General features: G+C 41.9%; 1 protein-coding gene across 2 annotated transcripts; it reads left to right on the top strand.

Annotated features, from left to right (window-relative positions):
• Window positions 1-6227: 6227 nt before the first annotated feature.
• On the top strand, window positions 6228-14385 carry LOC140593623 (kelch-like protein 10). Of its 2 annotated transcripts, XM_072718656.1 has the most exons (6): window positions 6229-6476; window positions 6800-7289; window positions 10277-10888; window positions 11561-11710; window positions 13124-13481; window positions 14000-14385. In XM_072718656.1, exons 1-5 carry the CDS (start codon window positions 6316-6318, stop codon window positions 13427-13429), a joined length of 1719 nt encoding a protein of 572 aa, XP_072574757.1. In that variant the 5' UTR covers window positions 6229-6315; the 3' UTR covers window positions 13430-13481; window positions 14000-14385. The 2 variants fall into 2 exon arrangements, with proteins under 2 accessions (XP_072574758.1, XP_072574757.1); XM_072718657.1 differs by lacking the exon at window positions 13124-13481 and having other exon boundaries at window positions 6228-6476.
• The last annotated feature ends 2776 nt before the right edge of the window (window positions 14386-17161 follow it).

Genomic DNA, 17161 nt, shown 5'->3' with positions numbered 1-17161 from the left:
TCCAGAAATGTACTTCAGCATATGATATATAGCTTAATTATCCACAATTTAGGATACAGTATTAAAAAAGCTATATCATGTAATCATGCATAAACTGAATTTGACTTGACTTAAAGCACATTATTAAAATTATTAAACATTATTAATCCCAGAACAGTAATAAAATAAAAGTCTTGCCTTAACATAAATGCTAAAAGAATAGATCGCTTTAATCGCTATTACAGTTGGGTATGTTCATGCGGTCTTATTTAGAAAACATACAAAAAGAGACGCATATAATGTTTAATCATTCGTTTTGTATTTGTCCGGTCCACGGGGTTAATTTAATTGGGGATCGTTAAAATGATAGATCACCTATCTTGATTAAGCCTGATTCGGTTCGTTATACAGGTCCTTCTCAAAAAATTAGCATATTGTGATAAAGTTCATTATTTTCTGTAATTGACTGATAAACATTAGACTTTCATATATGTTAGATTCATTACACACAACTGAAGTAGTGCAAGCCTTTTATTGTTTTAATATTGATGATTTTGGCATACAGCTCATGAAAACCCAAAATTCCTATCTCAAAAAATTAGCATATTTCATCCGACCAATAAAAGGAAAGTGTTTTTAATACAAAAAAAGTCAACCTTCAAATAATTATGTTCAGTTATGCACTCAATACTTGGTCGGGAATCCTTTTGCAGAAATGACTGCTTCAATGCGGCGTGACATGGAGGCAATCAGCCTGTGGCACTGCTGAGGTGTTATGGAGGCCCAGGATGCTTCGATAGCGGCCTTAAGCTCATCCAGAGTGTTGGGTCTTGCGTCTCTCAACTTTCTCTTCACAATATCCCACAGATTCTCTATGGGGTTCAGGTCAGGAGAGTTGGCAGGCCAATTGAGCACAGTAATACCATGGTCAGTAAACCATTTACCAGTGGTTTTGGCACTGTGAGCAGGTGCCAGGTCATGCTGAAAAATGAAATCTTCATCTCCATAAAAGCTTTTCAGCAGATGGAAGCATGAAGTGCTCCAAAATCTCCTGATAGCTAGCTGCATTGACCCTGCCCTTGATAAAACGCAGTGGACCAACACCAGCAGCTGACATGGCACCCCAGACCATCACTGACTGTGGGTACTTGACACTGGACTTCAGGCATTTTGGCATTTCCCTCTCCCCAGTCTTCCTCCAGACTCTGGCACCTTGATTTCCGAATGACATGCAAAATTTGCTTTCATCCTTTGGACCACTGAGCAACAGTCCAGTGCTGCTTCTCTGTAGCCCAGGTTAGGCGCTTCTGCCGCTGTTTCTGGTTCAAAAGTGGCTTGACCGGGGGAATGCGGCACCTGTAGCCCATTTCCTGCACACGCCTGTACACGGTGGCTCTGGATGTTTCTACTCCAGACTCAGTCCACTGCTTCCGCAGGTCCCTCAAGGTCTGGAATCGGTCCTTCTCCATAATCTTCCTCAGGGTCCGGTCACCTCTTCTCGTTGTGCAGCGTTTTCTGCCACACTTTTCCCTTCCCACAGACTTCCCACTGAGGTGCCTTGATACAGCACTCTGGGAACAGCCTATTCGTTCAGCAATTTCTTTCTGTGTCTTACCCTCTTGCTTGACGGCGTCAATGATGGCCTTCTGGACAGCAGTCAGGTCGACAGTCTTACCCATGATTGCGGTTTTGAGTAATGAACCAGGCTGGGAGTTTTTAAAAGCCTCAGGAATCTTTTGCAGGTGTTTAGAGTTAATTAGTTGATTCAGATGATTAGGTTAATAGCTCGTTTAGAGAACCTTTTCATGATATGCTAATTTTTTGAGATAGGAATTTTGGGTTTTCATGAGCTGTATGCCAAAATCATCAATATTTAAACAATAAAAGGCTTGAACTACTTCAGTTATGTGTAATGAATCTAACATATATGAAAGTCTAATGTTTATCAGTCTATTACAGAAAATAATGAACTTTATCACAATATGCTAATTTTTTGAGAAGGACCTGTATATATAAATATATATATATATATATAAATATAACGTGAAAAAAATTGGTATTCATTATATTGAATGTTCTTGAGTAATCGATAAAATCCAGTTTCTGTGTATGTACAAGACATCAATCTGTAATAGTTCAAAATATGTCCAGTTGATATGTCTAGTATGATCATCTGGCAATAGCCTGTAGGTCTGTGTGGTCAGACACTGCAATAAACAGAATTTTTAGGAACATGGCAAATGTTCACATTGCAGCATGGAAGCAGGCTCACTGTTACAACGCTGACCGGGGAAGCAGAGGCGAGGAGACCTAGGATCGGGGGAATGCTGGGTTTAATGAGCAAAAGGAACACAGACGAGCGGTAAAGCAGAATTGCAATATAATGACCGGACTGGAGAAAGAAACGGAAACGCGGACTAAATACAATGGAGTAATGACAAATTTGACAACAATCAGGAACAGCTGGTAAACACGGGGAATCCACACAGGGTTAAGGAGGGGGCGTGGCACACGGAAAGAGCGGACGATCGAGGCATGACACTGACTGGAGTGCTTTGTCACAGATAACTTAATTTTCTTTAACAAAGTGCCTAACCGCACATTAAATAAAGTCACACAACAAAGGCGCACAACAGTGTTCAGATGTTGTGCTATTGGTTGGCTGAAATTTAAACGTTTTCTTCAGAGACGGTGGTAACGCCGAAAACACGAGCTAAACGCAGCAAACGAAAGGCTACCGGAAATTACTTAGCTGGCTGAACTTTTACCGGAACTACGTCACAACGCTCTGTGCATATAGCCTATTCTTTCGCGCGAAAGGGAAACACACTGACGTCACATACGGGGCACGAGGCTACATTGCGCATGTCATGAACCGTCGAACCGTGCGACGCATGCATGCTCCGAACCGAGACAAGCGAACCGAACGGTTCGGTTTTTTTTCATGAACCGTGCCATCCCTAGTCAACAGCTACTTTCCTTGCTGAGGAGTTGGCAACAGTGGCAGCTGATGTGACGTGGAGCGAGATCTGCCGGCGGCTGCAGGGGTGGAGTACAAACTGACTGCAGCCAAGTCGGACAACTTCTACTCCTCGTAGTTTGCGAGATCTGACTGCAATGGCAGCACTGCCAGAAGGGTTTAGATCAAGGTTCTTCAAATCTGGACCTCGATTCCAAATCCAGGCCTTGTTTTCAGTCCTCCCAGGTAGTTAATTTAATAATTACTGATTCTGATTGGTCAGAGGCTTCACACCTGACTGACAGGTAAAGGAAGGCTGGAAAAACAGCAGTGCTCGGACAGGCAGTTCCGAGGCGTTATCTGCTATTTCTCCCGAATATCACGTAAAGCAGTAATAACTGTTTTTCAGTTATTTTACCTGGTTAAATAAATGACATAAATGCTCTAAAAGTACACGTAAGTTAGTGGTTTATTTATTGTTAGTTACTGTAATGTTGCGCTGCATTGTTTAATCGTCCAGTCTGTGAAGAAGGCATTCAAGTAAGAATTGCATCTTGCATAAGAACATAAGAACTATACAAATGAGAGGGGGCCATTCGGCCCATCAAGCTCGCTTGGGGAGAACTTAACTAATAGCTCAGAGTTGTTAAAATCTTATCTAGCTCTGATTTAAAGGAACCCAAGGATTCAGCTTGCACTACGTTATCAGGAAGACTATTCCATACTCTGACTACACGCTGTGTAAAGAAGTGCTTCCTTAAATCCAGTTTGAAATGTTGTCAGTACACGACAATAAAAACTTTGATTCCTTGAAATACATGTATTTGATCTTTTCACACAGGGCCACTATACACAATAGGATCAGGAGTTGGTTATTGGAAAAGAAGTAATGTGCATGCAGGTGATATTTGTATAGATTTATCTACACCCTTCTGACAGTGCGGCCATTGCAGTCAGGTCTCGCACACTATGAGGAGTAGAAGCTGTCCGACTTGGTTGCAGTCAGTTTACACTGCATCCCTGCAGCCGCAGCCAGATGCTCTTGTCACGTCAGCTGCAGACAGACATAAGCCCAAATCGAACGCAGCCACAGATTCGATTGCTTAGCCTTGGTATCCCGGATGTATAACTCGTATTTTTGCATGTGAATTCGGACAGTCGAATTTCCGATGCATATTTCCAATATTCAATGTTAGAATTTCAGTGGCATATGAAATTCAAATTGTGATGACACAGATTTACTTCCATAGATAAATCAGGCGATGGTGTCATTTAGTGACTTTTGAGACAGCCAATAGCTACTTTCCATGCTGAGGAGTTGGCAACAGTGCATAGAAATCGGTATCGGTCTTTGTCAGTCACATTTGAGTGTATCGCGGATGTAAACACGTTTGGTTAAGAAACTTAATATTTCATATTCAGTGTTTGTTTTCTCCCCAACGATGTAATGTTTTATGTAATCAGTAATAATACATTTTCATTACCAAAACACACTGTTATGTTCTGCCTCTTTATCCAAGAGAACAGCGGACTACAGCTCCAACGAGGTAACCAATTTTTATTAAAGGCGGGCACATGCACGCACACTACTACTAACATACAGCCGGACTCTCTCGCTCTAAATGGAACAGCAATACAGGTCCGGGTTGCAAAAGATATGAAATGAAAGTTCCTATTGTTACACACACTAGTAATTTGGGTGTTTAAGAGAGGAAAAGAGTCAAGAACACCACAAAAATGTCATTGCATGGACATAACATTATTGGTCATATTTAAAATAAAATATAAGTGGCAAGCACAATACAGGCTCGGTATACAATGAGTTTATATAGATCCTTCCAGACATCATGTGAAACGTTAGAAACCGTACTTGCAAATGTTTCTAAACTTAAACTATAGTTGGGCATTGGTTTGTCAGGGCACAGCACACAGTGACAGCGCCTTATCCAGCATTGTGGCTTATAATCCATGCACGCGAATATACACATACATGCACTGATAAACGTGTCATTACAGCTTTGCTGTTTACTTTTGTCTTTAAAAAGCATTCACTCTGTAACGCTAGTTTAACACGAACAGATTAACCCATATCTGCTACCCTCCGTAGTGAGACTATAGCTTGCTAGCGTAGGTTAACCAATGTGAAAATACCAACTTTAGAAGACAAAAAATGCATATTCAGTAATACTACCTAAACACAAAACATCTTACTTGCTTTTATGAAAATGCTGAGAGCAAACACGCATTAAGGGAGATATCATGTTGAAAGTTATCTCTTTCCGTCTCACCGCTGCGACCCAGACCATCCGACGCCTGTTCGTTACCTCCTCTATTTGCTGTCCATATCCTCTTTTCCAATTACTGTAGGTAACTGAAAAAATCCCGAGGAGTTTCGCTGTGTGGTGGGAGCGGCAACGCGCTGCATCAGCGCACGCTCCCAACCTTAAGCCCAATTAGCTTCCAGTCTCAAACACGTTGTGATAGATAAATAAATGAAATAAGGAAAAATGTCGATAACCTTATATGAAACACGCGTGATTTTAAAATGGGTACTTCACCTGTTGTCTTAAAAAACCCGCCATTGGTCGGATATTAAAAATTGTCCCTATATACCGCATGTCTAACTTAGGTACGACTAAGGAAAATACAATATGTATGTACATAGAATTATATGTATTTTAATAGGCATGTATGTTAAGCGTTATGTTTAAAAATATAGTTTTATGCTTAAAAATATAGTTTCACCCTACTGATTCTTCAACCCAATAGAACACCAAATGAAATGTTTTCCTTCCCAGTGTAATTTCCCACAACGCATAGTAACCAACACACGATTCCGTAACACCGCTGAGACATGTGATGGGTACTTTTAGTTTTTCCTGTGTAGAAACGCAACCGAGGAGAAAAGACAGAAAGACAATTTAAATGATTAATTTAAGAATAATTTTAGGTGTATTGGTATTTGAATTTGGGGAATTCGTGATATTTAGCTATTCGTGCATAATACAGAAAATAAAACTTAAATTCTCAGATAAACACAGTATACATTTTCCAAAACAGCTGTTAAAAACGTTTCACTTGTTCATCTTGTACAACTGTTTGTACAAGTAATATGTTATTTTTTTAATTTTTAATCTCAAATATAGATTTAAAAATAAACATAAAAACAAATACGTATATTTGAACACTGACGCAAAAGCGCAGTTTTTGCGTCACAGTGTTCAAATTCCGTAGCCTATTAGTATATTTGAACACTGTGACGCAAAAGCGCAGTTTTTGCGTTATAGAACGTATCGCACTATATATTCCTGTACACGTCTGATGCTGGTCATTTCGACTGAAATTAGAAAGAGACCAGACATCCACATTTCTGAAAAATGATGGCATACGACATGGAGCGAGAAATGATGTCCCTGGCTTTCCCAGTGTTCAACAAGCTGCGGCTGGCGGGACAGATGTGTGACGTGGTCCTTGTCGCCAACAATGTAAAGTTCGAAGCCCACAGAATAATTCTGTGCGGCTGTAGTTCCTATTTCCAGTAAGTAGCTGTGACCCATACATACTAATGATGCCAAAACAAGAAGAAGCCAGAGTTTCCTCTCTTTAGCAGTGACTTCTACCTGGCAATAAGTCTATAATATGATAACAGAATGCATTATTGTGTTATATTAATGCAGTACAGGGTTAATAAGAAAAGTATAAATACCGAGCAGCAGTTATTAAGTGTATACCACCTTAACTTTTGACATATTATAATAATAATTTGGAGCACGTCAATCGGAGGCAAAAAAAAACCCCTTATGTAACTTTATCTGCAAAACCTAAATGTATTAAATGAGTCACATCTGGATTGTTTTTCAGGGCTCTGTTCAACAGTAGCTGGAATGTTTTGGGAAAACGCGAGTACAAATTCCCAGGCGTTTCCCCAGACACGTTGAGGCAGATAATCGAGTACGCCTACACGTACTCTGTGCACATCACAGTAGATAATGTGGAGAGCCTCCTGGCAGCTGCTGATCAGTTGAACATCTTGGGCATCGTGCAGCGTTGCAGCGGCTTCCTGCGTGACCAGCTCTGCACTGAGAACTGCATTGGCCTTCTGAAAATTGCAGATGTCTACTGCCTCAGTGAGCTGCACAAGTCTGCCTTCGAGTTGATCCTGAGGAACTTCAAGGAGGTCGCCATCACCTCAGAGGAGTTCCCAGATCTTACCTTACATGAGCTCTCCCATATTATTGAAAAGGATGAGCTCAATGTAAGAGAGGAGGACGTGGTCTTTGAGGCTATCCTCCGCTGGATCATGCATGAGCCTGCCAACCGAAAGGCCCACATTTCAGTGCTGTTGCCCAAGGTGACTATAATTACACATCATTCTCACATAAGAATAGAACACTAATTCAGCGAAGTCTTTAATTCAGTAGCTAGAGACTAAACCTGCATGTCCCATAGGTCTACAATCTAGGCCTGCAAGTATTGCAACTTAGAGTATAGTCTAAAAACAAATGAACACAACACACTCAAATGTCTTACATTAAACAAGTGTTAATTGACATATGTCAGGGTCAGTGCCCATCTGATCCTGCCCTTTGTGTCTTTTCCCCATTTGGCCAGCCAGAGTCAGTAGCCATCCAATTTGGTCACTTCTTCCCTGAAAAACCTTGTGTGTTTCTGCTGCTACTTGGACTGCTGCTTACCTTGTTGGGTTGAGCATGTGGCTCTGAGATGGGTATCCTCTAGTCATGGGTTCAAAGTTGGCCTTGGAGTAACTTTATTAATTCACTATAATTTATTGGTTTTCTGTTTGTTGTGTTCTATTTTGTTTTTTCAGTCATTGGTTCCCTCTGCTTGTGGTCTGCATCATAACCTTAGTATTTAATTCCCAGTATGTAGTAATGTTTCAGAGTTTTGGTATTTGTTAAAGTTCCCTAGTTTCTCTGCTTGTTAATTGTTAGTTATGTTCCTCCTCCTGTTGCCTATTTCTTTCTACTGTGCTGATTAGGTAATTGTCTCGTGTCACACCCGCCCTCTCGTTAGCCGGTTACTTGTTTGTACTTACGTGCCTGTGTTTGCTCTGTTCGTTAGTTAGTACCGTAATTGTGCTTTGTTACTCTGTGGTTTATGCTGCCCTTTCTCCTAGTTCTCTTCCTGGTGTTGACCTTTTCCTTTTTATGGTAGTTTATTGTTTGGTTGTTTTTTTTCTCCTCATGTTTAGTTCTCACCCCTCGTGGTCCCTTTTATTTTGTGGTTTTCCCCTCGGTGATCAGTTTTGTTAATAAGCCCCTTTTGTCATGGAGTTGCCCAGTGGATCATCACATTCTTTTCCCTCCCTGCACCATGCCCCGCATCCATAACATATCTGAGACTTTCAGTGTAAATGTAAACGGCTTCGGTTACAGCATTATGAAAATGAAAAAAAATAGGACTTGCTGTTACATTCTTTATGCTAATGGTTGCTTTTTTCCAGAGAGACACAAAAAAGCATGAAGGAACTCATGGGATTTCCCTCGTTCTGGGTTACTGTGTAGGTGCGGATGGTTCGCATGAATACAGATTATTGCATTAAGACCGTGAAAAACAATGACCTAGTGAAGGCCAATGTGGCGTGCAGACCCATTATCAATTTAGTTTGCATTGCCAGCCATAAGTCAGACTCGTTCCTGGTGGGTGTTGGACTCTGCCAGAGCTGCCCTATGTCACCAGTTCTGTTCATAAGGTTTATGGACAGAATTTCTAGGCATAGCCAAGTGGCAGCGGGGGTCCAGTTCCGGGGCCTCAGGATGGCATCTTTGCTTTTTGTCGATGACATAGTCATGTTGGCATTCTTGGGTTGTGTGTGACCTGCAGGATGTAGTGGGCCAGTTTGCAGCTGAGTGTGAGGTGGCTGTGATGAGGATCAGCACCTCCTATGCCTTGTCCACACGTATACGGGTATTTTTTTAAACGTACCTTTTTCTATATGTCTTGGGCTTTTGTCCACACGTAAACGGCGTTTTAGGTCACTGAAAATGGAGCTTTTGCAAAACTCCACCCAGGGTGAAGATTTTAAGAAACTGCGTGTTCAGCGTCGACATGTAGACAGGGAAAACAGAATTTTTGGCTTGAAACGTCAGATTGTGCGCCGTTGTCCACTTTGTTTAATGTCAGAGCGTGTGCTGTTTGCTGTATACATTAGGCGAGTTTGAGCAATGGCGGACTTAGCCGAAATAGTGCTTGTGCTAACCTTGCTGACAGGACTTCTTATATGTGTACAGATAAATGTTGAGTCACTCTCGCATTATATTGATCAACACAGGCGTCGGAATGTGCGCCATGGTTTTCAACTTAACAGGACTGGCAATTAGGCTTCTGATTGGCTAACATGGCAGTACGGTTAGTTATAATGCCGCCTGTTGGTTTGGCATGCTCTTGACGGCGCATTTTAGCGGTTTCATGTGGACGGAAATATTTTAGAAGACAATGTTTGTGTGGACGGGGATGTTTTTTAAAAGGGAGGGGGAAAAACACCGTTAAAAAAATACTCGTGTACGTGTGGACCAGGCACTAGTCTGAGGCTATTGTTCTCGACTGGAAAAGGGTGGATTGCCCTCTCCTGTTGGGGAATGAGTTGTTGCCTCAGGCGGATAAGTTTAAGTATCTCAGGGTCTTGTTTATGAGTTAAGGGAAGGGAGCAGGAGATTGACAGACGGATTGATGCAGCTTTGGCAGTAATGTGGACGCTGCAGTGCTCTATTGTGGTAAAGAGGGAGCTGAGCTGGAAGGCAAAGCTTTCAATTTACCTGTCAATTTATGTTCCTACCCTGACCTGTGGTCATGGTAGTGACCGAATGAATGAGATCTCGGATACAAGCGGCAAAAATTAGTTTCCTCTGCGGGGGGTCTGGGTTCAGCCTTAGAGGTAGGATGAGGAACTTGGACATTCGGGAGGGGCTCAAAGTAGAGCCACTGCTTCTCTGCATGGAAAAGAGCCAGTTGAGGTGGTTCAGGCATCTATCCAGGATGCCTCCTGGACAGCTCCCTGGGAAGGTGTTTTGGGCATATCCTGGAGAGATTGAATCTCTTGGCATCCCTGCTTAGACTGCTGCCCCCACAACCCGACCCCGGATAAGCGGCACAAAATGGATGGATGGATAACACTCAAATGTCTTACATTAAACTAGTGTTAACTGAAATATCTGAGATTTTTCAAGTAACTGGCTTCAGCTGAAGCATTATGGAAATGAGAAATTAAAATCTGGACATACTGTTTGATCTTTTATGGTAAGAGTTGCTCTTTTCCAGCGATATATAAAAAGCATCAAAGAACTCATGGACATTCTCTCGCTCTTGTTTCCTGTGTAGGTTCGGATGGCTCGCATGGATCCCGAATTCTTTATGAGGACCATAAAGAAAAATCATTTCGTCAAGGCAAATGTGGCATGCAGGCCCATCATTGAGGACGTACTGAAGACCATGTATGACCTCGATGATGGACCTGCATGTTCCGACTTTGCAAATCCTTTGATCCGCCCACGCCTTCCGTCTGAGATGTTGCTGGCGGTTGGTGGTTGGAGTCGACACAGACTCAACCGGATCAATGCGTACGACACCAGAGCTGACCGCTGGGTGGATGTCACGCAGGAGGATGACGAGCCGAACTCCTGCCATGGCACCGTTTATGTAAACGGATATGTGTACTGCATCGGGGGTTATGACGGCACACATGCCGTCAATACCGTACACAGGTTCAACACCATCACACGGGCGTGGCAGCAGGTGGCCCCGATGCACTCCTGCCGCTGCTACCCTAGTGTGACCGTGGTCGATGGCTACATATACGCCATGGGCGGCCGTGATGACTTTATGCGCCTCAACTCAGCTGAGCGCTATAACCCAGCAACGAACGAATGGACGCTTATCCGGCCCATGCAGGAGCGCAGAAACTGTGCAGGTGCCACCACCCTGAATGGCAAGGTAGGTTAATGTGAGGGCATCTGACTGTGTTTACCCTCAGATTCAGCAGCTCTTATTCTCTTCAAATTACTGATTTTAATCCTTAATTACTAAGTTCAGTAACCTAATGTGTTTGGACGAAACATAAATGACCTCGCATTACTGGTCAGCATTAGTGACACATTGGGTATCACTGTGTTCTCTGGCTCTGTGTTTGTGCAGTTCAACCCACAGCCCAAAACCTGTGAGATAGATGAACTGGTGTTCCGACACCAGGTTTCCCCAATTCTGGTCCTGGTGGGCCAGAATCCAAAACAATTAGCAGATTTCCCTGTTCAAACACACCTACTAAGCCTGGTATCTAACTGATTAAGGTGTGCCTGAGAATGGAAATCTGCAAGCTGCGTTGGACTCTGGCCCTTCAGGACCAGAACTGGGGAACCCTGTCCTACACTATCCATAGCACATACTTTTATGTTTGAGTCACGATGAACTTGATCTGTAAATCCCCTACCTCCTGCCTTGTGCTTTTGGGCACAAGCTCCAGGTTCATCACAACCCAGTTCTAAATAAACTTTTATGGAAGATGTGATGGGTTCAATATGCTTTAGCAAAATGTGCATTTATTCTTTCTAGATCTCCATGCCCAATCATAAACTGCATACGTTTTCATGTTTAAACTGGTTTTCCTAGATTTATGTCTGTGGGGGCTTCACTGGAGCTGAGCCTGTTTCTGCTGTGGAGTGTTATGACCCACTCACAGGGGAATGGGCCACAATCGCCCCAATGAGCTCTCCCCGATATGGCCATGGAGTCGTTGCCTACAAGGGGAGAATCTATGCGGTGAGTGACTCCTTTCTTGTACCTTGAACCAAAGGTGTCGTCTCATATTTTACTTGTGAGTGTTACGTGCTGCTGTTTTTACCCCGCCTCCACGTTCGAACTCCGCCCACGACCATGCCCGCTCGACCTGTCCTGGCCCCGCCTCCACCTCCGGACCCCGCCTTCGTTCCTGTTTGGCCTTCGTCATTTCCGTCCGGAGGAGGATAAGAGCCGGTCCAGGACACCCTTCGAGAGCTTAGCTCATTGCCTGATTATTTGTTGGATTGCTTTATTTGGTTTGATTATTTGTGTATGACTTTTGATTTCCTTGACTACCGATTCTTAGCCTTACCCCTTTCTGTACTTTCGCCCGGTCTGCTTGATTTTCTGGTTATCGATCTTGTGCTTGCTTTTGGTTTACGTCTTCGCGCGCCCCTCTCATTTTGACGCTTTACTGTGTGTATGTTTTGTGTGCTTGTTTGGTGCTTAGTGAGTGATTGCCGGTTTTGTTTGGAAGTTTTTGTGACTGTTTTTGGATAGGGAGTTAGGAGTATCACTTGTTGTTTGGTTTTACACTTAGTCAAGCTAGAATTGGGTTGTGTTGGACAAGTGGGTTTTTGTTTCTTATTTTGGCGATAATCACTCCTGAGTCTTTCTGCACTAAACCATTTGTTCTGTGTCTGTCTTGCGTGAATAAAATATAAAAAACCATAAAAATATCCCCTTTGTCCACGCGTGTTCCCTTGTACACCACACCCTGTGTTCCCCTCGTTCCCCTTTCCCCATTCCCTTCCTCTGTTACACCCTAACCCCTAGACAGGGTCGTAACAGTGAGACTCACATTGTTTTTTTGTGTTTGCTACTGTGTCATGGATTGTGCTGCGCATAAACCAAAAAAAAGGTTCAGTACCAGAAATAACCTGCTGCAAAGGCTTATCTGAATACACATAAAAAATATATGCCACCCACTTTAGCCTTCCTTCAGTCATTTCTGGGTTATAAACTGCATGGGGGGGGGGAGGTGGTTTCTGCTACAAGGTTGCATAATAAAGCTAAGATTTCTGATTAGTTATATTCTGTAGTCACAGGCATAATTGGTCAGGTCGTTGTTTTTCAGTGTCTATTTAACTGCAAGTGTTTTTATATAGTAACTATTATAATAGCAAAATATGTAAGCATCTTTTTTGATGGCACAAAGTCTTCACTGAATTGTTCAGGTTTTCCACTGCCCAAATCCCTCTTTTCACTGCAGTTAAGTCGACGTGTATATAACACAATTGAGTTATAAGCTTGTGTCATATATAGACAATGGGAGGTTCTAAGGCACCTGCTTTCTTAGGGATACAATTCCTTAAGAGTTCATGACTTTGGGAAAGTTGATATTTGCCCATCCCTCTGGTATCTGAATGATCATTTACCTTTGATGTCTAACAGGTGGGCGGTACCGACAGGTCTCAGTACCTGCGTAGTGTGGAGGCATATGACCCAACCACGAACAGCTGGCATACGGTGGCCCCCATGTCCACGATACGAAGCTACTTTGGCATCGCAGTAGTGGATGACCAGCTGTTCGTGTTGGGTGGGTATGATGGGCTTGGAGTCAATAAGAAGGTGGAGTGTTACGATGCGGAGACAGGGAGCTGGTATCATGCACAGGACATGATCGCAGCCAACGACACCTTCAGCTGCTGCGTAGTGCCTGCGCTCCCCCACATCATACAGTACGCTTCACCGCGTTAGTCTCCGATGGCCACCCAGGAGAGAAACCCATCTGCCTCCAACAGCCTGCCCAGTATGTAACCTCATTTACCCCCCCCACCCCCATTTTCTAAAATGAATACTGTTCACAGAAAGTCACAGAAAGTTTTTGGTTCCCTGTGCTGCTGTTGTCCTGGGCTCCCAGAACATGCTGTTTTACCTTTTCCATGTAATCTGCCCATAGCTATAAGCACACACTGATGGATGCTGTCTGTCACACAACCATCGCCTTTCCTCTCACCTATACAGTACCATAAAGATATACATGTGTCGGCACTTTGTGTTGTAGCTGCCAAAACAATCCTCTAATACACACACATTGTGTACATGTGCTGTCACACTGCTGACTTTGTACAGTGGTGCTTTCTGCTTTTTAACAAAGTGCCTTCAGTCACACACACTCACAGTCTGTCACTCAGATATCAGGACAGTCGATCTGTTAGCTGTTATTTTTCCTGCACAGCAGTACATTGTTGGACTAATGCCTCATTCACGCATAAATGATTCTGTTCTCACACTTTCTCTATCTCTCACTGATTCCATTCCTTTCAGGGTTCCCTGTCCTCCTCTTCCTCTGCCTTGTGGGTGGCAACTTTCCAGAGGATGGAGCTTCTCCCAGCGGCTGCGTGTTGATGTCACCTCGCACGTCAGCAGAACAGACATGCAGGAACATGGCCCAGCACGTCCTTCCAGCCCACCGAGATCATGATCCTGGACAAGGGAGCAGTGTGTACAGCACACACAAAACTGAGAATTCGGGCTACCCCTGTTACTGAGATCTCACCTGACTAGAGCCTTAACACCATGGTTGCTGGCTACATCGGAACTGGGCTGCACCCTCATCAGTCCAAACTACATTATATTGATAAGCAGATGCATGTATATACAAATTTGCTCTTAGTAATCCCAATAAAATATTTCCAAGTGTCACCATTGAACTGCTGTAGGATGTTTCCATGATTACTAGATATCTGTGTGTCACCCACACATGAGTGACCCCCCACCTACACAGGTAGGCAGCTTTGGCCAATTGTGCCTGTCATTTTCTGCTGCTGTTGTTCTCTGAGACCATGATACCAACAGACACCAATAGATACCATACAGAGACATCTGGAAGCTGGGGAGGGCATCCGTGCCCCTTTAGCCACAGACAGACTGAGGCAGCCAACAATTGGATGATTAAAAAATATGAAATATATCAAATCAGCTGTGCTGTGGAATTGTGTTTCTTAGCTAAAGGCTTAAACAAACATGTAATTGTATTCATCACACCATATACAACTAGCCCAGCCTTTGGTCAGTTCCTTCACTGTACTTACAGATTTACTCTGTAATCAGATGTACTCTGATTATGAGGGGCTACCCTGAGTTCTTTTCCCTTTCTGTATTTTATACGTCTGAGGTTCTCAATTAAGAACTTTAACCTAATTTGTAAAGCTTCCCTTTGAATTCTGTAAATTTGCTCCCCACCAGAATGATACATATATACACACTCGTACCGGTGCAGCACTTTTAAACAAACCAAAAACTTATGCTGCCAATCGATTATGATAAATAGCCTCAATCACTCCATTACATTAACTTGCTACATTAGGACATATGATCAAGTACAGTACACTGTACAGTACAAACACAGATTAAAGTGTTACTGTTATATATTGTTGTAGTTTACTTTCAATTTCACGGGACTGAATCAGAACTGAATGTTAAAATCCTTATTTACAATGTCCAATAAATGTGGGCTGAGACACAGTACTTCCATATTTTTCTTATACATTACTCTCCTTCATCCATAATTCAGGGGGGGCAATAATGTAGTAAACATGAATACATAAATACCTTAGTACCATTACATTAAAACAAATGCAATAAAGTATACGTTTAAACGATCTGAATATTTAACTCAAAAATCTAAAAGGTTAAATCTAAACACCATGAACATTAATTCACAGCATATGCTGTATGAATATAACTCAGTGCCCCACTGTAAAAAAAAAAATGTTCAGCCAACTCAAAAATTCAAGGCAACATGCTGCAATACATTTTTGAGTTAAGTCAACTCAGTTACAAAAGTTCAACAAATTTAAATAAACTTGCCTTGTTTAGGTGACATTTTAAGAGTTAATGTTTTCATTAACTTTTTTTATATAGCAAGATTCAACTGTAATATTTCAAGTTGCCTTGTTCAGAGTACTAAAAAACTTATATTACCATTAGAACCTACAGGCTAAAAAAGAAACATTGGATCAACTTAAAATATTACTTCATTTTTAAAAACTTTTTTCAAGTTTGGTTAATATAATTTTTTCAAGTTAGTTCAACTTAAAGTAGTCAATCTAATACATTAGATTTTTACAATTAAAACCAATAAAACTGCTCATGCTCAACTAACGAATATGATTTGAAACAACTAAATAACCCAATAAATAACTAAATAAAGCCAGTTTACTGCAACAGTCCACTTCATTACAACGCATTGTTGCATCCTTGCATAAATAGCTATAAACAAGATACAGTGGCCAGAAACAGTACCTTTTGTCTTTAGACCACAACTTGGGATGGAAGAACAAATCAAATCACTTTGCTCATTTAATCTTCAGATTTTCATTAAGCTTAATTTTAGAAACCCACCACGAGCGAGGATGTTATGGCACTGATATTAGTCTGTACCACATTTTATTGTTAGTTCTTCTGGGTTGATGTATGCTAATTGGTCTGAGTAGTGTAGTTTGTACTGTATATGCATATTTATATGCATCCCCAAAGAAATCTTATTATTATGCTTTGCAGCACATTCAATATATCAATTGTAGCGGTATATATGGTCTGAATGCATTTCCTAGACAGTCTAGGCTGAGAATAGAAGCAAAGTAGTTCATTTTTCATAGCATATTCTGATGCTTTCTCTAAACCATAGAGGTTACTCCATCTCACCTAGTCACTGGCAAGCACACATTAAGCCATTTCTGTGGTTTTTGTTCTCTTGCTCTATTCACGGTGGATTAAGAAAAAAAAAATCTATTAAGTCAAAAACAGTACTATGCAAAAACAGCTATGCAAATATACATCCAGCACCATTGGTCTACAGTGGAGTGGGTGGTACCAGGAGCTGCACAGAAAAGGGTATAACAACTGTCCTGACACCTTTCTGCATATGTTAATCATCCAAGGGCAGGACCCGCAATCAAACGCACTGCTACAACATTAAATTATATACCACTCTGGAGACACATCCAGTACATCTCTTAGAGTCTTTTCTCTGACTTGACGTCAACATGCTATAAAACCACAGATCAGGAAAAAAACCCACCATGACCACAGCTCTCTAATCTCCAAGATCAGTCAGAACTGAACCAGAAAAGCTTCAATATAAAACAAGAAACAGCTGTAAGGTCTGTCAAGTCATTCTCATGACGGTGGGTAAATCTGGGATGGCTCTTCTGATCCTCATGACTTCTTGTGCGCATATTAAAATGGGGCAGCTAAAAAACTGAAGTTGAACACATTACAGAAAATAATACATCAATCCTACATGAAAATTTTAGGTCAAACCAGCTACACCCTTGTGACACTTTTTTCTGTGGGTTCTAATGGTAATATAAGTTTTTTAGTACTCTAAACAAGGCAACTTGAAATATTACAGTTGAATTTTGCTATTTGAAAAAATTAATGAAAACATTAACTCTTAAAATGTCACCCAAACAAGGCAGGTTT

This window comes from Paramormyrops kingsleyae, chromosome 12 (assembly GCF_048594095.1).
Source record: "Paramormyrops kingsleyae isolate MSU_618 chromosome 12, PKINGS_0.4, whole genome shotgun sequence".
Classification (NCBI taxonomy): domain Eukaryota; kingdom Metazoa; phylum Chordata; class Actinopteri; order Osteoglossiformes; family Mormyridae; genus Paramormyrops; species Paramormyrops kingsleyae.
Note: the sequence above shows the minus strand (reverse complement) of the source record. Positions and strands in the feature narration are given on the sequence as shown.